General features: G+C 39.3%; 1 protein-coding gene and 1 long non-coding RNA gene across 2 annotated transcripts; one reads left to right on the top strand and one right to left on the bottom strand.

Annotated features, from left to right (window-relative positions):
- Positions 1-715: 715 nt before the first annotated feature.
- On the top strand, positions 716-24,021 carry GPLD1 (glycosylphosphatidylinositol specific phospholipase D1). The gene is made up of 25 exons (XM_009326515.1): positions 716-812; positions 3,745-3,800; positions 4,770-4,848; positions 7,684-7,781; positions 8,978-9,088; positions 9,365-9,413; positions 9,913-9,967; positions 10,940-11,047; positions 11,786-11,813; positions 11,901-12,040; positions 13,028-13,093; positions 13,653-13,773; positions 14,320-14,459; positions 15,647-15,833; positions 16,870-16,980; positions 17,989-18,063; positions 18,447-18,603; positions 20,074-20,215; positions 20,781-20,880; positions 20,974-21,067; positions 21,652-21,828; positions 22,139-22,299; positions 22,563-22,589; positions 22,682-22,732; positions 23,944-24,021. Exons 1-25 carry the CDS (start codon positions 716-718, stop codon positions 24,019-24,021), a joined length of 2,508 nt encoding a protein of 835 aa, XP_009324790.1.
- Positions 24,022-25,521: 1,500 nt separating this feature from the next.
- On the bottom strand, positions 25,522-27,297 carry LOC103919060. Its single transcript, XR_663727.1, has 2 exons — positions 26,419-27,297; positions 25,522-26,318 (listed from the first exon to the last, which is right to left on the bottom strand). It is a non-coding gene; the product is annotated as an uncharacterized LOC103919060 (long non-coding RNA).

Raw genomic sequence — 27,297 nt, 5'->3', positions numbered from 1 at the left:
CTGGGGCCCGGCGTGGCTGTGCCGCACGTGCCAGCCCTGCCTGCAGGCTGAGGGGCGGCCTGGCATGGCAGCCAGGCCAGGTTTGCATGGAGGATGGCTTGGAGCCGCGGCGTGCCCAGCCTCTGCGGTCAGAGAGAAGTTGATAGCAATGCGTACGGCAGGAGTTCTCTGATTTCCCCCAGTATATCAATTGGGCTTTCAGTCTGGATCATAAGACCCAAACGTATGTGTGCAATGTCCAGTCAGCTCACCAAAGCTTATGAATTCGTATTGCCTACAACTCGGGAGCTAGTGTGTTTCTGCTAATACTGGTTTGGCAATTGGATTTAATTTTTTGTGAAATCTGAGGTAGCTGTTGTAAGGCAAGTGCACCATGAGCTGGACGAACTGTGGGAGGATGCTCGTACCTGCCGTGCTTTTGTATGTTACGAGACCTCACTGCTGCTGTGCAGTGATGGCAGTTACGCTGCCCAAACCCCAGAGATATTACAGAATTCAAGAGGGGAGAACACCTATAGGTTATTTCTTTTTTTATAAATTACTTTATTTGAGGTAAAGAAAAGCATTGGTATAAAATAGCCTTTCAAATACAGCAGTTGTTTACTTGCTGTGTCAGCAATATGTGTGAAAGAAAAGGCATGCTCCGTAACCTACATTTCAAAGGTCGCAGTGCTACTGCTCCAGTCTTCTGAAAATCGCAGTTCAAGCCAGCATCATGGCTGGTTTGAAGATTTGGTCTGTTTTGCTGGTTATACTATACCATTTCTGTCAAAGATGTATCCCAAGTGGAATTTCAACACATGTTGAAATAGGTAAGACATGTTCAGAATTAATTTTCGTGTCTTTTCTGTTGCTTGGGAAGAGAAGTAAAATCGGATTCGGCTGGAAAGTAAAGGGAGGAGATAATGTTAAAGTAATGAGCATTCTACATAATTTTAAAAAATGTGAATAACACATAGGATAGATGAGTAGTTTGGTTTTGGAGTTTGAAACTTTACTGTTTTTATAAGCAAAATGCTTGAATCAATTTGGTTGCGTATTTTTCCGTCTTCTAAAACACAGGCATTATGTAACCGGAATGTTTGTGTCTGTGAGTCTTACGCAGACAGGGTTTGGTTTGGAGAAAGAAGAGGAATACTTTACGCAGTTTATGGGATTGTTATATTTAAACTGGAGAATAACACAGATAATTTGTGGTAGCTCTGTTTTCAAATTACCGTGTATTAATTTTGCCATACCTGCATAAAATAGATAAAATGCTGTAATGTGTTTGTATCTATGACTAACATCACGAAAATTTTGTTCTGCGTCTCTTTCTGGTAGGTTGCTGTCTGTAGCCTGAACAGCCTAGATTTGTAGAGAATGAAGGAGAGAACTGGGTGAACATCGAAGTGGGGAAATAGTTCTGTTTTTAATTTCTTGTTTGCATGTGTTATTTTTAAAATCTGGTTTCTGCTGTAGTTCTTGCAAGAACACTCATGAGTAGCGTGAGGTTATTCTGAAATGTTTACTCGTAATAAATTAACAGTTTTAATTGTTTGCTCTTCTGTTTCTGATTCTAAATCCGTTGCTCAAACAGATAGAAAAACATACAATGTTGTCTCTATTCAGGTAATCTTCTCAGACCTTAAGTACTGAATACATGCAACTTTGAACAAGTGAAAGGCTGGGATTATTCATGGCATTCATTTGAGACTGAGAATATGTTCCGAGTGTTGTACCCTTGGTCAGCATCCTACACCCATTCGCTTTTCCTAACAATATGTCAAGAAACCCACAGTAATCGACAGAAGAAGTCACACTGCCTGAGGTTAGGCAAGCGCATACGTCTTCGCAAGCTCAGGGCTCTAATTACTGAGTATGAGCTTCTGAAAACTTGAAATAACAGATTTGGCAGAACAGAGTGTATTTGCAAGAAATCTACGAAGATAAACGAGCTTATGGATCTGTCCCAAAGCAGTCATTTTTTTCTAATCAAGGAAGCATATTGCAGAAAACCTGCATTTATATAATTTGAATATCTTGGTTGTCTGAGGAGTAGTGTGTACACTGAACTATTGGGTCATAGTTTACAACAAACTTTGTCCATTTGTCTGAAAATGACATTAAACAGGGTTCAGCTCTGATGTCGCTAAAATCAGTGCTTTTATTAATGTGCAAATAAAAGTCCATGATGATAAGATACTGGAAGTTATTGCCAAATCCAAACACTGAGTATTTCAGGGGAAAAAAACCAAACCTATAGAAAGGAACTCCTCTGACTCAAAAGCAGCACCAAAGTCTATCCTGGACAGACTTCTGAAAGTACTTTTAAAACGGTGAAAAGCTCTGCCTGTTCAAAATGTTGATCATGTTCGGTGTGCTCGGCAGAGCTGTGCTGTGTCCTACTTGCCATGGCCTTGTTGCTGGAGGCAGGTCTGAGTGGGGAGGCTCTTCCTCCCCCTGCCCCCCAGGGGCTCCCGTCAGACCCGCGGGGGCTCTGTGGAACTGTGGGGATCCATCGTGAAATTCGTTGTGAAGGTGAACTTCTAGGACCTGGGCCCAGATGAGTAATGAGAGAAATCAGGGGGGACGGGAGGCAGGAGAAGCAAACTGCCAAACTGAGAGTCTCCCACACTGGAAATAGAGATGTGTGTTGAAATGGCTGAGCCTTAAAATGATAGACTTTTTTTATTACTGTCTTTAAGTTATTCCTGTTTTGGTGCAAGATTGGTCCTTAAGGTATCTTAACATATTTGTGTAAGGATGGTTTAGATCAGTGGGTAAAATTAAAAGTGAAAGATCATTCAAAGCCACACAGTTTTGTCTAGATCTTATTCCAGAATGGGGGGGGGGGGGGGGGGGGGTGTTTTTTTTTTGGGGTGTCTGATGTGATTTATTTGGTAAGGATCAAATTAAATTAATCATATTCTGGGTTATCTTGATCAGTCTTAGTTTGTAGATAACTTTAAGTGAGGAGTAAAACTTTGTGTGGTAAGGCAAGAAGATAACCCATGCATGCAGTTCCAATGGAATAATTTTAGAGGCAATGTTGGTTATTTTTAGAATAGTGTTAATAGATTATCCCTGGATCTAACATTAGTTAGAAGAAGACTTCATTAAAGAAAAGTGATGTCAGTTTCTTTCATTCTCTTGTTATGCTTGCTCAATAAATATTCTGACAGCAAGAATATCTGCCTATTTGGTGAATAAATAGTATTATTTACCTTGCTGACTTTAGATTTTTGTTGTTTTTCATACATGTTAAAAATTAATCAAACTGTTAAACATCCGCATTGATTCCTGAGGTACCTTTTTCAATGTTAAGGGCAACAGTGAAACTGAAACACAATTCACGTGGGTCCTTTACAGCTAGAATTTTATGATCCGTACTCTATACGTGCTGGGCGTGATCCGTGTCAGTTCACTGCTGTAGCTCAGTTCTGGACACGGGGAGTTCCTTTTCCCTGCGATTAAGCACTTTCGGCTTTGTTGGTCAGCTTGGGAGCTGGGGATTAGAGAGGGACTGCTGAGACTTCAGTGTCCAGGTGTGCCACAGAAACAGTATTTCCTTATTAGCTCCCTAGGTGAGAAAACACACCCTCTCACACGTACAGCATTTTCTGAGAAATCATGTTTCATGCACCTGTGCCAATTGGCTTAGATATGACGACGCAGTGTATTCTGGTTTTGATAATGCTTCTAACAAAACATGGGCCTGGCCACAGTACCTATAAATCAATACTTCGCTATGTTGTTTTTCAGCACACAGAGCTCTGGAGTTTTTCATTAAGCATGAAGGGAATGTTAATTATAGACAGGTAGGAAGCATATTGTTGCTTAATTGTGTACACCTTTCTTCTGAGTGTTTTTCTGTCTGTCTTCTTGCCTTTCTTTTCTTTATTATTTATTCTTAGTAATATGTGTGTAACGATTGTGCCTAGACTGAATTTTTACATTGTTTTGTTGAAAATCATCTGACTCCTTCTAAATACTGTTGCAAATATGTAATAATTATAGTAATGTGTATATACTGTGTGTGGTTTCTCGCATTTTTTCCCATCATCTTAAGTCATACCCTCCGTGGGTAGCTGTATTAGAAGAATCGGTAGAGGGCTTTTGGAAAGGAGATTTAGTAAACATAAGGACAGCAAGGTTTTTAATTTAGTCCACCGCATATATCATTTAACCCATTTCTGACTGGTGCAAATAGCTGTTTCTTTCATGGGCTGTATCCAGCAGAGCACTGTAAGCATGTGGACAGTTTTCATAAACACGTGAACAAAACACACACGTGCTTTGTGTTTAAAACATTTTTAATATCCTTTAGCACAGTGTAAAGAAGACCATTTTATATAATTTGATCTTTTATCAAAGTAGGAAATAACTCAAGGGAAGTATTCACATTGTCCGCTGTAGACAGCTGGGCTGTGATTCAGAGGATGGAAGGTAGCAGACCAGGCTTTGTGTCTAGTCCAAGAGGAGGAGGGCATCTTCAGAAGGTGACTTCGCCAGTACCTAGGTTAGATCATATGAATACTTTCCTAAATGGCCTTGCAAATTACAGTGTATACTGATTAGTTTAGTTTCTTGCTTACAAGTATTTTGGCGAGGGGGGAGGGGAAGCAGGCGATGGGAGATGGTGTGACAAAACTGAAATAATGTATTTTACCAAGATAATATTTGTATCTTGCTGGATATTTAAATTTTATCTTCAGTATTGGCAGTGAACTGTGGTTTTGTTCTGTGCAATAGCATTCTGATTCCTTTTCCCCCCATCCGTTTCCCAGTTATTACTAAACCACCAAGATGCGTTTCAGGCTGGGAGCATTTATCCTGATGCCTTTTATCCTTCAATCTGCAAAAGTGGTAAGAATAAGTCCAATTTTATGTGAAAATCCTACAGAATTTGGTAGGGTTGAAAATAGTTATGTTGTAAGACATGAAGTATGGCCAAAAATACCTTCCTGCGAAAACATACACCATTTTTATTTGTATTTTGAGCCTTTTTGTAGAACTATATAAGAAAATAATACATTTGAGAATGTTTTAAGAAAGTAACTTTTGGGTAAATTTAAGTGTTTAATGTGTAGGGCAATTTCATAGAAGGATGCTGTTTGACTAAATTAGGTCAGATGACTGAGTACTGTCTTGGGGAGAAATTGAGAGGACAAAATGATCTTTTTTCTAAGTCTTAGGGAAAGCCTAGAGCTAATTTCTTTATTAGGAAGTATTAGTTTCTATCAGATCAGTCACAAAGATGATGGGAGAATATAAAAAGCTCACAAAAACAAAACAGCGTAGGACTTGCTGGGGTAAAAAAAAAAGGCCAGGGCTTGCTGGGGGGGGGGGGGAAGTGTAACATCCCAGTTTAAAGCCTTTCTTTTCCAGACTGCTGTCTTTTGCCTTTTCCTGTTTGAAATTAACGTCAGTCTTAGTTTTGCTGCTTGCAGATTTAAAGACTGCACTACAAGATTAGGACCCTGTTGCAGTGGCTGTAAAGAGTATATCTTGACTTGCAGCTGGTCCCCTGATTTTTCGACTCTGGTAGGTCAGCTCTAGATCATAATCAGCTTCTCCAGCAACACTGGAGCTATAAAACAGCCATCTAGGGCTTGCTCCAGGATATTTGCTACTAAAGTGGTAAATCTGGATAGTGAGCAATTAGTAAATGGGACAAAGACAGCCTGTCCTCCAACAAACAAGCTATTGGGATGTTTAGGCGGATACCAGAGACGAGGCGGTGATACGTAGTTTGTGTGGGGATATCTGGCCAATTGATTGTTGAGATCTTACTGAAAGTCTGAAGTATGGGAGGTGGTTTATTTTAGTGGGTCATGCAAATTCGGATCCATTAAATTCAAAGTGTTCTTAGGATCTTTGGTTTGCCTCATCTTTTACATGTTTTTCAGCTGAGTGCCAGTGCCTCCACTTATCTCAGTATTTGTTTTTCCTGCCTCAAACTGCAAAATCCTTGTTTGTCTTTCCAAGGACACTTTCCACATCTTTTCTCATCACCTGCTCTACTTACAGTCTTAAATCACACAGTGGCAGCTAGGCTTCTCGTTGTTTCTCAGTCATAGGTTGTTGATGCCGCCTGTTGTTTATGCCAGATACAGGCTGCTTGGTTTATATCTTGATAGGCAGGTTGCCCCATCCAGGTTGCCTAACGGAGGATCTTCTCTGTTATTATGTCGTGGTGCTCAGTTCACATCCAGGTTGCCCCTCTGCTCTGGCATTTAATACTGGTTTTGTCTCCTGTCACTCACCAGGTCACTGTTCCTGGTCTTCTGCCTGGCTCTGCTAATATCTTGTCCCAAACTTCTGTCTCGCTTGCCTTGTTTTCAAGACTGATGTTCTCCTGGGATTTCTTCAATTCCTACCTTGACTTGGTTATTTCTATTTACCTCGTCTTTCCCTTCTAACAGTTTTGACTTCTGCTTTATACCAGGCCAGTGATCAGAGCCTCTCTATCTGCAGCCTCCAGCCCACATTCCTTCACTAAAGTTGGGGTCCATCTTGCCTTGTTTTATACTTGGGCCACTTGTCAGCAGTATCCTTAGTCAATGTAGAAGAAATAGGTACCTCTGCAGATCTGAACTGTTCTGACTGTGTGCCTCTAGATCAAGAACAAAGCCATCCAGACTGCCTTTCCAGGCAGGAGGCAAACTTGGATGTAGAAGTCTACTCTGTGAACGTTTAATTTTGGTCTAACAAATCCCGTCCTTATGTTATCTAGTTCAGCTGCACTGTCAAATGTCAAGAGGCCAGGAGGTGACTGAATCACCCACAAGGTCTGCTCTTTAGTTTTGGCATTTAATACACCTTAATCTTCTGCAGTTTCACCGTTCTGTCTGAACAAACACATACTCTTCCTCCAAGTGTATTGATGGACCGAACAATCTATCTCCTGCCTACCTTCTTCCCCCTTAGAGAATTTAATATTGTGCTGCTTAGTCTCGTCACGTCAGCATCACTTTGCCCTCAGCTTTATGTAGGTACACAGAAATTTTTAGGCAAGGTCATTGTTAGATCCTACATAATCTCTTCTGCATAAATCCAAGTGAGAGCAATAATTAATGCTTCAAAGGAAAACCTGATTTTTCCTGCTTTCCTCTGCCCTTCTTCTGCTCCTACACTGACTGTATCTTGGCAAGTTTGCCATTCTGTTGAAAATGATGATAATGATAACATAGCCCTCCTCTGCCCTGTGGAAACTGATACCTGTCCCAAAGCATGATATTTCAAGTTGGCTGCTATGCCCATCAGCTTTTCTGCCGTGCAATTTGATGCATTCATTTAGTCAACAGTTTCTCTGTCAGCTCTCTTTATCCTCTCCGCTTGGGAGGCAGTTTTTCGTTGTACTGTACCTATTCCCAGGCACAGAGAAAGCTAGCAGGCACAAAATTTTCAGATGCTTCAAACAAAAATCATGGAAGGTAAATCTAGTATCTATTTTGACAGTATAAATCATATAAAAATACATCTCATTTGGCTGTTCTCATATAAATGGATTGCAAAATGTATCGTCTGTACTATATGAAATTGAACAAAAGTCTATGTTTTTTTTCATGAAGAAAAGCTTTTCTTTGTCTTTCTTTTTTTTTCCTGGCTTTTTTTTTTTTCTGGCTTTTTCTTTTTTTGTCTTTTTTTGTCTTTTTCCCAAAGAAAAAATCAAATACTGATATAATTTTATTGCAATAGGAATATTCCATGATGTGTCTGAAGACACTCACTGGTCACCATTTCTCAGTACAAGTATTCACTACATCAGAAGGAATTATCCTCAGCCTTGGGACGAGGTAAGAAAATTTCTTTAACTTCTGACTTTGCTTTTTACTGTTTTCTTCACCTTCATTTGTTGCAATTTCATCCTTTGGCAAGTGTAGAAAAAATACACATTTTTAATTTAAAGTCTCCGCTGACATAGGAAAATTGGAAATCCTATCTTCATCTTTACCAGACAAAAACGTTATGGTTTCCATATCAGTTATCTCCAATGTAGTCTGGTGCTTATGATATATTTCATAGGTCCAAACTTTCAAATGTGATTGGTGGTCTTGCATTATTGTCAGATCTGGTTGAGTGTTTGCCAGTTGAAAACCAGGCATCTTTTAGAATTCTCTCTTGTGAAATCTTGGACTTAGTCCTGATTTGCTCTTGTTTATAGTATATGAGCTACATAGGAGGAGAGGAAAAACAAATTGTCAAATAGAGAATGATCTTAAAGGTCATACTGTTTTCTTTTCCTTACTGGAGAATTTGCCATTCTCTCTTTGCTCAGGAGAGTCATACAGGTGGAGCAACATTTGAGAGCATGCACTCTCTAAAACCTAAGCAAGTCTGCCTGCCTTTTGACTGGCCATTGGTGATACTGATCTTGTGAACTATTAACCCTTGGGAAGTATAAATTTGTCAAAAACTATGATTCAATTACAGATTTTTAAAAGACCTCTGGAACTTAGGGTGATTCAATGCAGAGAAGTCTTTTCTGGAGAAATGAAATTTCTGTTGCTGATAAATTTAGTCCAAATAACTTTTCTGTTTGTAGGAATAAGATGAGTAATTTCATACCTGGGCTTTAATCAGGTACTTTTACAGTGAACAGCACTTGCACAGGAACGTCTTTCTTTCTTCTGTGTATCTGCACAACACCCATGGTGGCAGAGGGGGTTCACTCCTTGGAAGTGGAAGCGTTTGTCCTCAGTTCAGAAAAACACTTTAGTACACATCTAACTTGAAGTACACGAGTTGTCCTGACGTCAACCATATAATTCTATGGCCTTGGTCTATATGAAGTGCTTAAAGCTTCTCAAGTCACAAAAAATTACTCCAGCATCAAGGAATGAGTGGTCAACACTTTGTCATGCTAAGTTCTTGGATTGTAAGAGTTTTTCGCCTATATTCTTATGTAATGCACTAACATAAAATGCTCACCTCTTCTTAAAGACAGGAGTAAAATTACTGACATTACTACAAGCGGATTGTTGTTGTGTAGGCTACAGAGAAGCTGGTGGCTTTCCTGTTTGGAATTGCCTCTCATATGGTGGCAGATGTCAGCTGGCATAGCCTGGGCATCGACCAAGGATTTCTAAAGGCCATGGGAGAAGTAAGCCTGTATTATTATATTTATTGATATAACTGGATTTATTGGAATTGATAGCTTAGCTTTGGACTCTGGTGGGGAAGGAAGAGAAAAACTGGAGCCCTGTTTCAGGAAGATTTTCAGAGAGATGTAATGTCACAAACTCCATAAGAATGAAGTTGGTCGGGTTTGGGACCTGTAAACTTAAGGGCTGATTGGACAATTTGTTTCTGTTCAAATGTTTGTATGAAAGAATGAGTAAAATAAACAGACAGTTCTCTTGTTTTTCCCTTTCTCCAGATTGATTTTCGTGGTTCATACTCAGAAGCTCACAATGTTGGTGATTTTGGTAATGTTTGTTTGCTGATCATAGATCCTCCTATTAGAATAAGTAGTCCCCTTCAAAACCACAGTGGCTGATTCTGGCTCTTACCCTGTGCAATGCAGGAGGCAAGAATGGACATATGGACACTGTATTCTCACTCTTCCCCCATAGCTTGCAAAGCCCTGCTATCCCTGTCCTCATGCTCCATGTTTCAGGAGATGTGATAGGGCATATGGACACTTGTATTAAAGCCAAAACACAGGCTGAAAGATGCTAAAGTTTAAACGGAGTCACTACTGTGATTTTAAATTTTACATTATTCTTATTCTCTGGAAGAATAAAACATGCAGCATACTTTCAGGTGAACCATTTATGTATTCTAAATATACAGCTGGAGGATCTACCATATAATCATAGATAGCATAGCCATACGTAGCTTCACCTGCGCTGTTATCCATGATAGATACTTAATGGGTTTGGTTTGTTGGGCTTTGTGGGTTTTTTTTCATTCTTCCATCTGCAGGAGGAGATGTACTGAGTCAGTTTGAGCTGGACTTCAGTTATCTGGCATCAAAGTGGTAAGATAGTGAGGTTACCTTCTTTAATAATTATTTCTGCTTACTCTGTATACTCACTGTGTTTTAACAAAATGCTGTCCTTCTTTATCTGTCTTTCAAAAGAAACCCTTGCGGCTACTGGAATTTTTCTGAGTTTGGTATTCCTTATATGCGTATTTACTGTTCCCTGACATGAAAAATTGGAAGGACAGAAGAAAAAAGAGTTTTACATATAGGAACACAGCAAGAAAGATTAGATTATTTATCTCTGAAGGGAATTATAAGTAATTATATATAAAATAATCAGTGAAAAGAGTTTGCTGGAATGTCCTAGCAATTAGTTAAACAACTCAGTTAAATAAATCTCACTTAGATTTCCATTTAAATTTTTGGGAAGGTGAGGATGTTTATGGTTATAGATGCTGTGGAATTCAGACAGGTTTTAAAAGCTTGAAAAGAAGCAGCAGTTTTAGACATACACATTTTTATTCTCACAGTTGTTAACTGAAAAAACTCATGCCTTTTTTTTCTGCTGATAAAGTAGGTCCTTTGAGTTGTTTTGTTTAAGTAGGATATAGTTCATCTAGGTGTAGAAGGCACAGTTCATTAATAAAACTCTGGGACAACTGTGGGAAATGTCTATTTGGCTAGGAGCAGATTTGGCACAGCGGAGAGCTGGAGGACATCCTCCAAGATTATGGGATCACCAAGCCAGGGAACCAGTGTAAGGAGTGTGGAAACTCTACCAGCAGTAGCCGTAGGGGAATGGTTCTACGGGTTTCCGAGTTCGAACCTAAACAGGAGGAGAGTGTTGTGCAGAGCGTAACTGCACCTGCAGTCCTGGTCTTTCTGGCATTTGTAAATCTTCATGACCTTCGATAGTCTTTTGAAATTTAGAATATTTTAAAGCAGACTATTGTTATTACAGAAACTGTAATCTTTTATCCGGTGATGTGGAAAAACTCTTGTAAAATAATTTCATCTTGGTTTTAGGTATGTACCTGTCAAAGACTTAGCAGCTATCTATAAGGAGTTTTATGGAAAAGAGATCATAACTGAAAGCACAATTACTGACTGTACTTACCTGCTCTTTCTCGAACTGTAAGTTGAACAGTTTTGTCTGGGTTTTCATAAGTGAAACATATGTAGGAAAATGGTGATAATCCTATTTGAAATGGTAGTGCAGAAGTTTATGCGTTGAGGCCAGCAATATAGACTCCGTACTAGACCCCAAAATCATAAAACACCTGAATTTTTTTAATGGCTAGAATACAAATTTGCCCTGCTTAATAACTGTTAAATTCATTATTACATCACAGATTCAGCATCTTAGCTATTTAACATGTTTATGCATTTAACGTCTTTATGCCCATTTATTTGAGAACAGCTGTATCTTCAAGCACCATTGCATTGTGGCATGTTAGCAATATAATTTTCATGTACTGAGGAAGTAGTGTACATACCTATGTAGATGGCTTACCTACACTTTATGTAGATCCTTTCAAGTCCAAGAATAATTCAAAAGAGACTTTTGATATCTGGCAACATCTGCTTTTGAATATCCTAAACAGCCTAGCTGTATCCTTTATTTCAGTTAATTACCAATAGTCAATCAGCATTTACAAACACTCTGAATCCCTCCAAATTAAGGGCAGCAATAAAGTTAAGATCATTACTTCTCACATTACAGTTTTTAAAAATATATTAACAGCCAACAAGGAAATGTAATGACTTGCATAGTATTTACCATACAGAAGCCTTGAAAAGAACTGTTTAAATAATTTAATATTATTAAATGAAACAGATTTATTTCTGAAGATTGTTTGTTTTTTTTTTCAGGCATGGAGAAAGGCTTGCTGTTGCCAAGGTTGGTCTTCTGTTTTCTTTATAAAAATGAACATACAGCATGAAGACAATGTAATCCATCTTACTAAGTGTGTTGCTTGTCTCTTAGCTTTTTCCAACATACGCTAGCAAATCTCCATTTCTGGTGGAGAAGTTCCACGAGTATTTCCTCGGAGGAGTGGATGACATGGCGTTCTGGACAAACAATATTTTTGAGCTGACGAGCCATATGCTAGAGAATGGAACCAGGTATAGCTGTGTTTTCTGCGATATGAAAGGCAGTAGTCAACTTCTGAAACCCATTTAATTGTTCTTCTGAAGACAGGCTCTTTCCTAGAAGAGGTGCTGGGCTTTAAATCCTCACTTGGACACAGGGATTTCTGTAGCTGTCTTTTACCCGGGTGCACAGGATTACATAGGCCTTGAGTTTCCATCTGTTACATGTTCACACTCCTTTCCCCAGGCAAGGCTCTGGCGTGCCCAGCTGATACTCGACAGGGAAAAAAATTTGAGGCATTCTTTAAGACATTCTCAAGGGCCTGTTTAAACGTTGCATAGCTATGCCCTGAGGTTCTGCCTGGCCTGGCAGTCTGAGCTCTGGTGGCACCTTCTGGCTGCTGTTATCAGGCAGCAAAGATGTCCCTTCCTAGGGGAGGGCAGATATTGCCTTCAGACACTGAAGACAGATAGGATTAGAAAGAGTAGGATTATATATTCTAGTGTTGGAAGCTCAGGCTTCTACTCAGAATATCGTATCTTTTATAGAAGTTCTGGCCCTGTACTGCTCTGTTACAAGTGTAATCTTACTGTAAATAACTTCATAAGACCAACAGTGGCAATTAATCCATCCATTTATATGGAAAATATCACTGCAGCTATTTTGGGAAATGACGTTTGAAATACAATATGGTATAATCTGTTGTGTTCTTTGTTGCAGAATGGCATTTCCATTAAAAGAGCTTTAGATTATTAGAATTAGCAGGACATGTTGCAGTAAGTTTCCTTTAGGAGTTATATAAAGACATGTGAGATCCATATAGAACCTAATCAAGGTCATTAAAATAAATGTCAAAGGGGTTTCTCAGGATTATAATGATGCTCCGATTTTGAATAAGTAGGGTTTCCTGAGAAAACTGATGACTTCTAACAGAGGAATCAGTAAGGATAAAAGTTGTCTTTTTAGTTTCACTTCCATTGCGGGAAAATGTTTAAAATGCATTCTGCGTATTTCTTTAGTGGCTGCTTCCTGCCTGAGAACCCTCTGTTTATAAACTGCACAAGGGAGCACAAGGACAGCTACATGTAAGTATAGCTCTGAAGGTTCAAAGATTTATTGATGAAAGGAGAGTCCTCCACTAATGTGGACAGTGAGCTATTGAAAATTAGAAATCTTTTGGTTTATCTTTTTGTGTGTGAATTTGAGATTCTCTTAATATGAATAAATAAGCTTCATATAGGGGAACTGTGCAGAACCTGGGAGACTTTTACTTTCCAGCCTAAGGACAAGAATACTTACCTAGCACTTGAAGTGCTAAGTCTTCACACTTTGGTTGTCACTCTTCATTCCGCTAATCATGAAATTACTGATTCATGTTTACCCTTACCATAGCTAAATTATCTCCTGATTTATGTAGAGAAATATGGAACTCAGATGTTCAGAGCACAAGTGTATGTATTCCTCTAGCAAACATCTCAAGAGAAACCAGCTTAATTGGTATCTCTTGAGAACTCCTTTTATATATGGGAGAAATGGCCACCTGATTGCATGCAATATGATTGCTTCTTCTAGCTTTGTCATAAAATACTCAAGTCATTAATTCAGTTATACTAATTGTTATTACTGCCTTCTTTATTTTAGCAGAAACAAACAATCAAAAAATGAACGTCACAAGAATAGAACTTCTTTGCTTACAAAAACACTTGAAAAGAATATAAATTATACAGAGAGAGGAGTTCACTTCAACATACAATCTTGGGCAACAGTAAGTGGGAAGTGACAGACGTTTCAGGTGAAATTCAGCTCTGTATAAAATTGTTTTAATTTCTGTCTGAGATGCTGCTTGTTGGAGCAGAGTCTTTGGATGTTAACAGTAGCCTGTCACTTCACTTTATGGAGATTCCAGCAGCCATTGTTAATCTGTATATTTATATGTACATCGTAAATATTCAATTTTTACACTTTGCTTGTAGTATAATGAAGTTAGAACACATCTTGCAGTGCCAAAAATGACAAAATATATCTTTAGTACTTACACTTTAGTGTTTACATTTTACAGAATCATATGATCACTTTTTGGGGTTAAGAAGTCCCAACAAAGCATAGCAGTGAACAATTAGCAGTGCTCCATTTAGAGCATACAGATTTTTGTCTCTTTCTAAAATGGTGCTTATGACCTGAGTCAGAGTCCACTTAGATCAATGTGGTGATTTCCACTGTTGGTGACTTGGTTTTGAGGTGCTCCATAATGTTCTAGAGTTTCAGCCTGTGTTTTAACCATTCTTGTGTCTCTTTATTATTTTTATTTCAGAATTCCCTCCACTTGATAAACCATGCTTTTTCAACCAACGTCTGGAGAGCGTTAGCAGCTACACAGAAAAAATCTTCTAAGTATATCTCCAAGCCAGCAGCTTCGTATTTTCTGACTTCACCCTATGCTAGACTTGGGTGGTTGGTAATTTTTTACTTCCCACCTCCCTCTTAATTTCTGAAAATTTTGAGTACCCACCAAAATATTTATGTTTATTCTTTGGATATTCTTTAAAGGTGACAGTCCAAATCAATTAGTGGTACAAATCTGGCTGAATGGCTTATATTGACTGGCCAAAACAACAAGTTAACCCATAAGACCTTTCTTTCCGATGTTAGCATAAGCCTCTTTGTGTTGGTACTGGATAAAACTGTATCAAGAGCAAAATTTCCATTCAGATGTGAATTCTAGTCAGATAACCTCTTTCTTTGGAAAAGTCTTGTCATTTTTTTACATTCTCTCCTTAGTAAAGGAGTTCAATGCTCTGTGTGTGATCAAGCTCAGAATGGAAGGAACCAAAATTAGAACCAACATCGGCTCTAGTTCTGAACAGTATAGGAACATTGTTACCCTTTTTTGGTTACTGGTTGATGTTTGCGCAGAATTAATTGTCTGTTCCGAATTGATCACTGATGGTGCCTAGTGAGTGTTCTTGGAAATACTACAACACTAGTAGGGAGTTCAAAGATAGATTCAGGACACAGAAAGAGGCATATTCTGTCTCCTTGCCAGAGAAATTCTAGCTTTACCTGCAACATGGAAGACTAATGAACTAAATCTGCATTGGTCCTCATCTTGCTTTATTTCTTCTGACTCAAAAATGGAAGATTTAATTCTTGAGTTTACTTCACATCAGCCAAAAGAACAGTAGTTCTTTTCTCTTCACATTCCCTCTCTAAACTCCAACATGTTACTGAGACCTGTGATCCCTTTGCTTATCTACTGTTAAGTCCATTGATAAAATCAGAGGTTCAGTTAAAAAGATACTTAATTTCATCTTTTGTATTGTGTCATATGCAAGCAGCCCTTTTTCATGCTCCTTGCTCTGATTGCTCTCAGGTGCCTTGCATCAGTAAGTAAAAAGCAGTTCCTACAGATCTCAGCTGCATTAATGGAAGATGAATATTCAAGGCTCTGTTTTTATTTAATTCAAGAAAAAAAAATCAATTATATAATATGAAAAACGCTGTGTAGAGTTTTTTACAAAAATAGATGGGGAAAAACAGGTCTTGGTTTACCTGAAAGAAGTAAAAGTATTCATTTTCTGCTAATGTTTTGGTAGCCTGGAAGCTAATGCTATGATTTTGTTGACTCCCTTGCTCTACAGGGCAATGATCTCAGCTGACCTAAACCGGGACGGATATGAAGATCTGGTGGTTGGAGCACCAGGGTACAGCACACTGGGCTGTGTTCAGATGGGACGGGTGTATGTGGTCTACGGCAATCAGTCAGGTTTGCCACCAGAGGACATGGATCTAGATGGGAAAGCTGACCAAGTACTACAGGGTCATCAGGTGAGGGGTCAAGTCAGATATTTGTCACTTAATTATTTTTGCCTGAAAATGTGGTAAATTTTGACTGAACAACAGTATCATTAATATGTATGAGGATTATTCCTGAAAAGCCCCTCCTGGTAAAAAAGGGTGTCATATGCTTTTCAAGAAAAATAACCGTTACTTAAGTCACAGGAACAATTAAAGCAATGGTGATCTGTAGGTTCACTTTTATTACTGTGCCAGATAAGTGTGTATTAGAACATAATTTGCCCTTGAATAAGACTGAGGTAGTGTCTCTGTAAGTCACAGTATAGTGCATTCGGGTCCCTGCATTTAAGAAAATATTGTGATTTTTCCCTTCCTTTTTCATCTAAAATTATTAATTCAATGTAAGTTTCAATTCCTTTGAAGTTACATTTTTTCATTAATTGATAACTTCTTACAAAACCGTTGTTTGTCTTTACTAAGAGTACACGTTATTTTAAAAAAGGAGAAAACTACAATTTGACATGATGGTGACTGGCTTGTAACTGAGAAGCAGGATCAAATGATCTTTTTGAGTAATAAAGATGATCCTCTGTGGAAAATGTCTTTGTGAATAAAGAAGAGAATAGAAAGAGATGAGATACATTTCCTTTTAATCTGTTTCTGTGGTTATAAATTGTGGAGTAACAGCTGCTGTCTTCTTACAGAGTGTTTCAGTGGTTCACAGCTATAATGCTGTTAACAGGAAAGATCATAAGCTTAACATCAATGGTGCACTACGCTCAGAAGAGGAACTAGCAAAACAGCGCCATGTTGTGTTCAGTTATCTTATATTTTAACACCTGCACATCCTCGGACAGAACAGTTGACTCCGAGTTAGTGTACTAGTATGACAGTTATTACTTGGGAGAACAGTGACACTAAGAAAATCTTAAGAATTGTTGGGATAGATTTTTGTCATCTGTTTCCAGTTCTTCCCTGTGCTGCGATTGCAAATGTGCATTAGGTTTTGATGGTTTTGTCTTGAAAATGTCTGTTATTTTCATGAGAGCAATCCCTCTTCTTTTAGCCTTCAGGAAGATTTGGTTCTGCCTTGGCAGTCCTGGACTTTAATGACGACGGAGTGCCAGATCTGGCAATTGGAGCACCTTCTGTGGGATCTCAGTTTCTTACTTACAAAGTAAGCCACACACATGGGTTTGTTGGGTTTTTTTTCCCTCCAAACAGAACATTTTTGTTGATAACGTATTTTTTTGAACAGTGAAATTCTCATTTTTCTGTTTCTGTTGCCTAAGGTGACATTGTCATTTAAACACAGAGGTTTATAACCTTTATAACTTTTGACTAGAGCAATGACAGCTATCTCTGTTTCTCTTTCAGTGGCCTTTGTGCACATTAGAAATCCAAATCAGATTGCAACTTTGCAGCACTAATGTGCTGGAAATGTAAGGAGCCATTCATGAAATACAAGTGTAGCCTTTTTATTTAGGAATAGAGAGTCTGGAACGGACCTCAAGGGTCAGTGAGCCTTGTCATCTGCTGTAACAGGCCGACAGATGATATCTAAAATGTGATATGAACACAGACACACTTGCTAAAATAATCAATACATAGGCTTAACGATTTGCAGCCTACCAGATAAGCTCACGTAATGGTCCCTGAGTATTTTCGGCCCATGTGAACTGAGAGGCAAAATGTTTCAGTTTAAAGCACATCCATTAAGCTTAAAACTCTTCAGAATTTCAGATACTAACTTAGGTGCCTAAATAGGAATTTAAATGCTTTTATGTAGACCCACTAGCTTGGAAAATTGCATGCATCTGTTGTGCCTGGCACTGTGTGCCATTGCATTAAATAATAATTAACAAAATCTGAGCCACCTGAATGTGTGTACAACAAATGTAATATACACTATGCTGTCCTTGCTCCTTACCCACAGTATGATGAAAATGTACTTCTCTGTACTTCTTTAGTTTGTTGCCTGGTTATAGCAGTACCCATTACAGCATGGGTATTCTTAGGTTTGGGGTGGAAAAGACAGTATTATGAGAAGGCTCTGATAGGAAGAATGCAGTTGTATTAATAGCCCTTGCAGAACTGTTTCACGCCCTGCGCTTTGTCTTGGATTCCATACTTGGTGCTGACATGCAGATGCTCTCATGCTGTATTTGCTTTTCCTGCTCTTTAGGGTGCTGTGTATGTCTATTTTGGCACTGAGGGAAGAGGCTTGTCATCTCAACCAAACGTTACCGTAACTTGTCAGGTATATTGATCAGGCTAACACAGGGCTACACAAGCAGGAGGTGAGATAAAGGGGAAAGGGGCTTGTGGGCTTAAAACAAGAACGTTTAATTCCTAATTGCAAGGAAATTCAGACTGATGGGGATGGTGCAAGCAGGTCCTTGCCTGGGTTGGTTGTATGTGGAAAAGACATTTGTACTCCAGTGTGGGGGAGGCAGCAGCGTGAACAGAAAGATGCATAGCCCTCAAAAAAACCTCAAATAAAACAAAATTGAAGTCAGGGAGTGGGAGGGTAATTTGATCAGAAGCAGACAAAGTTAGCTTTTTAGAAGTAAATTGCTCTATTTTGTTACAGAATTGGTGGTTTCAGTTCCATTTCAGGCTTAAACTAACTGTTTCTTGCAGTATTCCTACTGTAATCTTGGTTGGTCCCTCCTAGCAGCTGATGTTGATGGGGATGGAAAAGCTGACCTGGTTGTGGGCTCTCCATATGCACCTGGTGGTGGGCAGCAGAGAGGATTTGTGGTTGCATTTTACTCTTATTTCAACAGGAGTGACCAAGGTAATATTTATTGAGTAAATGAATCCTCCTGTATTTTGTGTGACTATTCATTTGTTCCTAATTAACCATGGGATAATTTAGGTTCAAAGGGATCTCAGGAGGTGTCTAGCCTAGCCTCCTACTTAATAAGGGGACAGCTATGAAGTCAGACCAGATTGCTCAGGGCTTTATCCAGGCAGGTCTTAAAAACATTCAGTGATAGAGATTGCACGGTCACTCTGGGCAGCTGTTCGTCTTCTTGGTTGTCCTCATAGGGAAAAAAATGTCTTGTTACAGCCAGTGTGAACCTCTCTTGTTTCAGCTTATGCTCATTGTCTATTGTCCTCCCACCTCCATGCATAGTGAAGTCAGGCACAGAAGGCATTAAGTACCCCAGTACACTGGGAAGAGCCTGGCTCTATCTCCTTGTTAACCTCCTCATAGGTAACCCCGGCTCCTTTCATCTGCCAAATTCATGAAAGGGCATGTTGTTGCCTTCTGCAGATCATTTATAAAAGTGTTTAACAGGATGAGTCTAAAGATAGACCCTTGAAGGCACTCCACTTATTACAGGCATTCAGAGTATAACCCACTAACCACTGCCCTGTGAGCGTGATCATCTCAATCAGGTTTTTCCCATCTGGTTGTCCACCCATCCAGACTGCAGTGTCCAAGCTTGTCCAAGGGTACAAGAACATTGTGGGAGACGGTGTTGAAAGCCTTGCTAAAGCAATGGATTCAACCGTGTATTGGTGATACCAGGGCAGACTCACTGGTCTTCCTTGGAAATTTGCAAATGTACCTCAAAAGATGAATTTTTATCATTCTGTATGCTCCTTCATGTGGCTAAAGAGGAATGCTACAAGTGAATACAGGTAATGAGTACAGGTGATGAGGATTGTTGTGAATGAGGGAGGAAAGGCCACATACGGAGCTAAATAAAGTTAATAGGGGGTGGGCAGGATATGCAGGTATTCAGAGCTTCGTCAGAATCATGTAATTGAGATTTCCAATAACGCTTAATTTTTGTAGCTTCATGTAAAATTAGAAACCACAAGGAAAATGGGTTTCAGAACACTGCTGACTGACATTTTTGCAAAACCAAAACACAGAATGAATTATATGAATTAAAGCCAGAATTATTTGAAGCTCCCCCGCCCACAACCCGTGAAGAATTAAAAGTTCTGATAAACAGTTTCAAAGTTGTCCTGTCCCTAAGAAGGAGTCACTAGTTTAGGGCAGGCTTGACTGATAGCTTTCATGTACTTTGTGTAGGCTATTGCAAGAATTTAGAAGCAGACTGTGTTGAATAAAGGCTTTCACCAGCCAGTACAGTTGCAGACTGAGCAAGCAAAGTTAGCAATAACGGGTGCCATATCATGGACGGTGCAACTTTGCTTATAGAAACTTGTCATCAAGTGGAGGATTGCTAACAGATTTTTCTGTGCCAGGGTGCACCAGGATTTAATTCATATTTTTCTGGTCTGTCAGGACTTCTGTCAGTAGAGGATGCCAACTGGATGGTGAAAGGGGAAGAAAACTATGCTTGGTTTGGCTTTTCACTTGACAGCTGCCAGCTGGAGAACATAACATTGCTGCTGATTGGTAGCCCTACATGGAAGAATTGTGCTGGGTGTGCTTGCTCTCTCCTCCATTCTGCCCTACTTCTACAATGGTTAAGATTTGTAATAGATTAGACTGCCAGCTTTTCAGGAAGTTTCCTCTTTGTCCTGCTTAGAATATTTTTATTAAATTCGTATTTTTATGCTTTCATCCTTCCTTATGAAGGGGGCATGTGTTTTTAGACCCTTTATAGAGAGGGTCTTTGTTATTTAGAATTTCAACTTAAGAATTTGTTGGGTTTTTCTTCGGGAGGGGGGAGAGGGGGCACAAAAATGCTAACAGCATGCCTAAAATAATCTTATAGATGGCACTTACTTTGAGATAGCATTTTTAAAAGCAAACCGAACACAAAAATGTATTGGGTGATAAAGAAGTGGATAGACAGACCAAGTCTGTGCCCTAAATGTCTTGTAACTAGTTAGAACAAGCATGGGAATTACTAAAATAGATTTCTAGAACTTGGCAGCCACTGTTATTCCAAACGAAAAGGGGAAGATATTTTAAGAGGAGCAATCCTAGCTGAATGTACAAAAACATGTTCTTACATACAAATATATTTTGCATTGTAATTCAAGCTGCAATCCCTTCTCATCGGATGTCAGACAGAGTGTTGGGAAGGTTTATGGGTATAACCCACCAAGCACAAAGCACTGGTTTGCAGTAACTGGAGACAAGGTAGGGCTCCTTCTATAGTATGGGACCTTATGAATAATTTGAAATAAAGTGACATTCTGTAGAAATGACGTAGGTCTTTTAAAAATCTAACAGGAGATGGGCAGAATGGGTTTGTCTCTGGCCAGTGGTGTGATGTCTGTGGCTGGGATCACAAGGACAGTTTTAGTGGTGGGTGCACCTACTGCAGGTATGTCCTTCTGAAAATTGGAAACCGTTTCTGCTTTGGGATGTTTGTTTCTATATGGCCAGAGGATAGATACAAAATTAAAAGTTAGAAAAGGGACCTTTTAATTGCCATGTAATTAAGAAAAAAATAGAAGTAATCACTGTAACCACCTACAAGTGCGTTCTCTGTAGAGTCCTCTGTACTGTGCCTCAACTTCAATGGGTTTTTTCCTTCCTTAAAATTAGTTTAGCAGCATTATTACCTTGCATTATTTATGTAGCAGTGATTTGCTGCTAGACTGCGTATTTCTTGGAATTAAAGCAACACGGTATTTTGTCCTCACTTTGGCAGTAGGTAGTAAGGAATTAGGAAAGTCAAAATGTAGAACTCTAACTTGAATGCATTTTTCCCCTGCTAGTATTGCTAAGAGATTGTTTCTATGCTAATTAGCGTTAATGCCATATAATGTTTGACCTTATTCATAAATTATATTAATTTTGTCCATGTTATGTAATGCCAGTATTATCTGCTGTCAATGTATTGCAAGTACTAAACCTAAGTTCCCGTGTCTGGTGCTCAACTTCTGTTACTACTTTTTTTTCCAGATAGCCTGTCTAGGATTTCATTTATATCCTCAGTGCTGCACCAAGCTGGACTGGCTCTGGTATACGATGTGACAGGCAGCACCAACCCTTCTTTGCTCAGCACATTCAGTGGGGACAGGAGGTTTTCTCGCTTTGGAGGAGATGTACACTTAAGTGACCTGGATAATGATGGACTAGGTAAAGCTTGATGAATCTAGATCAGAGGTGAAATGTTTTACTTTTGCCAATGGGAAGACCGGTCACCTACATATTCATACGAGTGCTAAATACAGTCTGCTTCCTCAATTGACTTGTACAAGTACTCATTGTGCCTTGTGGGGAGGCATCTCTAAAATCCCAAGCAACTTGGTCAGAAATTGAAACATTTTATCTGTCATCATTAATAGGAATTGTAGCATCCAGAGGTATGTAAATGCCAACTCTCTCGTGTTTTGGTTTAGCATTATTTCACTTGTGATGTGTCATGTCATCCTTGTAATATTTGCAGATGAAATGATTGTGGCGTCCCCACTGCGAACTAACGGTATCACCACAATACTGTTTGGTGGGGCAGCTGGCCGTGTTTACATCTACAATGGAAAGCAGGCATCCTCAGGGAATGTGACGGGCCACTGCAAATCATGGATATCTCCCTGTCCTGAGGACTGGGTAAGAAAACATAAAAGTGAAATCAGGACATGAGGTCATAATGACAGCTAATTAATTACATCCAGTGCAAATATCTGGTGCATTGACTTGGTTTCAGAAAACAGAAGGTTACTTACCTTTCTGAATCTGTGTGATTTGGCTCCTCCTGTTCATTTTTTAATTACTTTGCTGTTTAGGAGCCAGGTTATTGCACTGGTCTTCTACGTTCCTAGTGTGGTTCTCTCCACGGACTTTTTATTTTCTCTTTTTTTTTTCTTCTTCAGGCACAGTATGTCCTGATTTCTCCTGAGGTAAGTAACCAGAAAACAAACTACTGAGAGAAACGAGAAAGTCCCACTTTAAAAAAACTAACAGGATTTTGACAAGCAATGTTGTTTTACAGGAACTGTCACGATTTGGGAGTTCCGTTATCACTGTGAAATCTGAAAGAAAGGTGAGAAAAATTATGTTGCTTCATAACATCTTTCTACCTCACTTGCATGCAACAGCCAACACCTCACGTATGTATCTTACTCATTTGCAGAAGTCTTAAGTGCTTTACATAATTAATTAAGTTTTCATTTAAGTCACGCTCTGACTTGATAATTAAAACCATTTTATAGGTGGATGAACTATGGAGTTGTCAAAATGTTGGCACCTGACACCTGACTTGAAAGAGATCACTTTAAAATGGCCTGAAATCTAAACTACTTAGGAGTTTGCTGAAAGGTTGCATGGTGAATCAAGTGTAGGTGCCAACTGGCTTTACTGTTCATGCCAGCCTGTATGCAAAGTGGATGCTCAGCTATGGGGCAAACCAGGCACCGAACCACCCCTCTCATTAATATTTACAGACTCGCTGTCCTAGCTATCACTTGCAGTGAACGCTGTTCATATGTCAAGTATTTCCAAGCATAGAGAGGCCCAGTTCTTACTGGAATGATTTTGGATGTGTTTGCGTACCTGTTTCTCTTTGTTTCCCTCAGATGCCCGTCATTTTTACCAAAAGTCAATCCCTATGTTTGTACGATGCACTGAGGAACCTTTTTTTTCAGATTGAAGGTTACTTAGTGCTTGTTCAGCTGAGGAGAGTCCAATGTTCTGCTTACTCTGACATAACCTGTGTGAGAACTGAGGTTCTCTGTGGGAGTACTGAGAAAGCCTCAGTACTAGCCTGAGGAGGTGGGCAGCTGGTCTTCAACAAACGGTGTTTGACTTCCTGCTGTTAAAACATGCAATGGAGAAACACCTGGAAATGTAAATGCTTCTAAACTAGTTTAGGGTGCATAATCCAACACCCGAAACAAAGGCACGCTGATGGTTTCTGCACAAGTGCAAGTGAGGCCATTCTCCAAGCAGTTGTGTTCCAGTCCACGCTCCAGCTTCCATCTGTATTGATCTTACCCCTGAGAAGTAGTTTACATTGGCAAGGGATTTATTTGACTGGTTCCAGCTTCTTCCATTTCCCCAAATGAAATAAAGTCTGTTTGCCAAATCATTTTGTTAACCGCTATTCTGATGAGGTGGGTCGCTTTCTTGTTTCTCCTCATCACATTTCTGTGTGACGCTAATGACATGGACGAAATCTGGTTTCCATTAGGGAAGCTTAAGGCAATCATACACCTGCAGCTGCATTTTGCTAACGTTTGTTCTGTGTCTTTGCAGAAAGAAGTTGTAGTGGCAGCAGAGAGAAGTTCGGCGAAAGCTCGACTTGGAGGAAGGCTTTTTGTCTACTCGCTCTAAAAGTTCATGGTAGCCTTTAAGACCAGGGCACAGCTGGTCTCTTAGTGAAGAACTGCTGTAGTATCTGTGATACTTTCCTTAACCCCTACAAACCAGCAAACTTTTGACAGACAGGTGTCCCAGATAGCTAGATGGGGTCCTAGATAGTATTAAGGGAGGGAGGGATGGTCACTGTTTTTAAGTGAAGGGGAATATGAGCATTCATGGTGGTTTGACTTACAAACCAACCAAAACTGTGTCAGTCATGTAAAAGCACAAATTAATTCTGTTGTGAGCAGTAGCATCACTTAACCTAGAACAAGCAAGCTGGTCTGAAAACCTTTCAGAGGCTGAAATGAGCACGCGGCTAGATTTTGGTAGCAGTATTTGGCTATGTAAGGAATGTTCGGTGGTCAACTTCTTTACTGGTCACACTTGAGTATTTTCTTGACAAAACCAGGAAAGAATAGCACATAATTTGCAATTCCTTGTATACTGTGATACGGACAGGGATTCTAAGATATCAAAAGTTGCTGTCAAAATAATAAGCATGGAGGAGGGGCAGCTCTAAGCCAGACAGAAAGGTGGGTGCCAGTCAAAAGGACTGCCTCTACGCCCAGCAAGTCTCGAGGCCTGCATTCAGGGTGTAGAACAGCTGGGATCTCCCAGGGAGAAAAGCGCAAACAAGACTGATTTTTAGGAAATGCTTTTGCTTTCACACTCGTGGCTGAGACTACTCCGACACCCTTTCTTTGTGTTGTCATGTAAGTTACCATGGTAATGGAATTTTAGAATTGTTAACAGCTTTTATTGTAATGGTATTGTCTTCAACTAATTAACACTAATTTTGTATGATGCAGTTTAACAATGTGCATCAATTATCTATTAAACAACTTGAGCAGCAAGATGTGATGCTATTATTACCAACGTTAGTCTGTAGACATGTGTGTATGTATTTTCTCTCTCGCCTCCTTCACAAACATAAAGCATTATTTTTATTTTAAATAACACAAGTCAGTGGAATAACACAGAATTCTAAAGGTCATACTCCAAGACAACAGACCTCGACTTACCTTCTTAGAATTGTCTCTCTCAAGGAGGTTGTTTTAAAAGAGGAAAAAAAAAAAAAGGCGAGGTGAACATTAGCTTGATGTATAATGTGTTCTGACATCTATTTTGGGGACTTGACTTGCCCAAATAACAGAGTATTTTAAAAAAAGTTTAAAATCTGAACTTTACGAAAGAAGTAACTGGATGGAACTGGGAGCACAGTAACTTACCTTACAAATTGGTGAACTGTGGTGTGAGGCAAAACGAGCAGTGTATTCATAAGGGCAGAATAAAAAGGTTTTCCTTTTTGAATGAAAATGGATGAAACCGGTATATTCTGTAGCAACTCCATTCTCAACACACAACCTCCACTGGCTTTGGTTTTTTTCTGTGTATGATCTCAGAGTAATTTTATTGCACATGAATGCATTTTGATTACTTGAATTGTAAGAAAACCATTGAACATTTGCATATGTCTGCAGAGAGAAAGGCAGTCTTGTGAAAGATGTGTCTTTCTCTCAGTGCTTTTATTGTGCTTTAAGTCAGTTGTACAGGAAAAGAAGTCAATACAGTTCACAGTAGCCTCTCTGCACAGAAGACAGAACTGGGAAAGCTTATGCAAAAGCTTCCAAACAGCTGCACCAACACATTTCAGTCCTGGCCTAATGCAACTACAACTTGGTTGAGAACATCAGCATCCGTATCCCTTCATGCACGGGGCTTTCCTGGGGTTTATCAGCCGAGGTATGTGAGCCATTGTTCTTTCCACTGGATTGCTCAGTTTAGAGGTTTTTTACATCTCTACCAGCTAAGCAAAAAGGCTGCAAAAAATTCAGCTAAAAACCTCAAAAACATTATGAACCCCATTAATTTTCTCACCTTCTCATGCCTTTTACATCTGTAGTTGAAGTCACATACAGAGCAAGAACAACTGTTTGAAAATAATTACATACAACTGATTTTAACCAAACTATCATCACAGGTATGCACAATTTTAATTTATTACCTTTTTATTTCCATTTTTGACTTGCTCGTCCTGAGTAAAAATGTTCACAACTACAGTTATTGTCTTTTCAATCCCTGCCAGTACAGTGATTTATCTAGTGGCACCTAAGGAGCTACTCACTGGTTGTTACAGAGAGGTTTAAAAACCCCAAACAAGAAATACACAGACAGTTTGTGACCTGATTTAGAAGGATTTCATGCTCCCTTTACAGGCTGAGAGAAACCAGCGGAGAACTTACGCCCTCAGAGTTCAGAGATAAGTCCTAAGAAAAAACACAAATAGTGGGCATAAGAATTTTACTCCTTCCTTCAGTCCATCACAGAACACCAGGCTTCCGCACCCTTTACTAACCCACTACTTACTGTGGTGCAGGCTAGTCCACGCTTTGCCTTGTCTTCTCGGAGAGAAAAGAGAGAAAGCACAGCCCAGCTTAAGAGAAACCAAAAACTGGTCTGTTGATTTTTACAAGCGTTTGAATCGGTCCTTATAACAACATGAGGAGTTGTTAAACTGCAGCTGTATCGATGGGTGTTGAAATAGTGGCAGATGGCAAGCACAAGTGTGCATTCTCGATAGGCCCGCTTTCCCTGTTACTAAAACTGCATACGTTTTGGGCCTAAATTAATTGTTAAGGAATACCCAAGATAAGTAGCTACATTTCAAAGCCTGTTATTGCTCATTTAAAATAAGGGAAGCTTACTTCTGGTTACTGCCAATTTAGAGGTGATGCTTCACAGGAGATGCAGGTGTGCTTTTTGCTTTGGAAAATCTGTTCTCTGCAATTAAATAGGGCCTTAAAAATCCATTGGAAAGGCCACTTTTGGGGCAGATTTTTCTTTGACGTTTGAAGTCAGGTTCCTAAATCTGCAGCTCAGAACCAGAACTATTGATGAATGCTGACTGCTGTCATCCTTTAAGCTGAAAATACTGTTCTCGTTAAGAAATGCCATTACGTGAAGAAGTATTTGACAGAAACATTTGAAATGAGAATGCCCAAAAAGTAAGTACACGTATGTGATACAGAAAACTAATGGAACATACGTGGGGTGGAGGCGAGACTACTGTGGAAAGCATGTCGCTGTTTTCCCTTGTGTTTCTCTCCTTTGCGTGTGAACATTAAAATCTCACCATAGGTTTTGGCACAAAATATATATTAAATTAGCAAGTTTAGAAATTCTTGCAGTTTTCAATAAGGAAGAACAAATGCAAGGAAAGTGTCCAAAGTCCACCCTGTAACAATA

This window comes from Pygoscelis adeliae, unplaced genomic scaffold (genome assembly GCF_000699105.1).
Source record: "Pygoscelis adeliae isolate BGI_AS28 unplaced genomic scaffold, ASM69910v1 Scaffold186, whole genome shotgun sequence".
Lineage (NCBI taxonomy): Eukaryota > Metazoa > Chordata > Aves > Sphenisciformes > Spheniscidae > Pygoscelis > Pygoscelis adeliae.
This window is presented reverse-complemented; position numbering and strand designations above follow the sequence as displayed.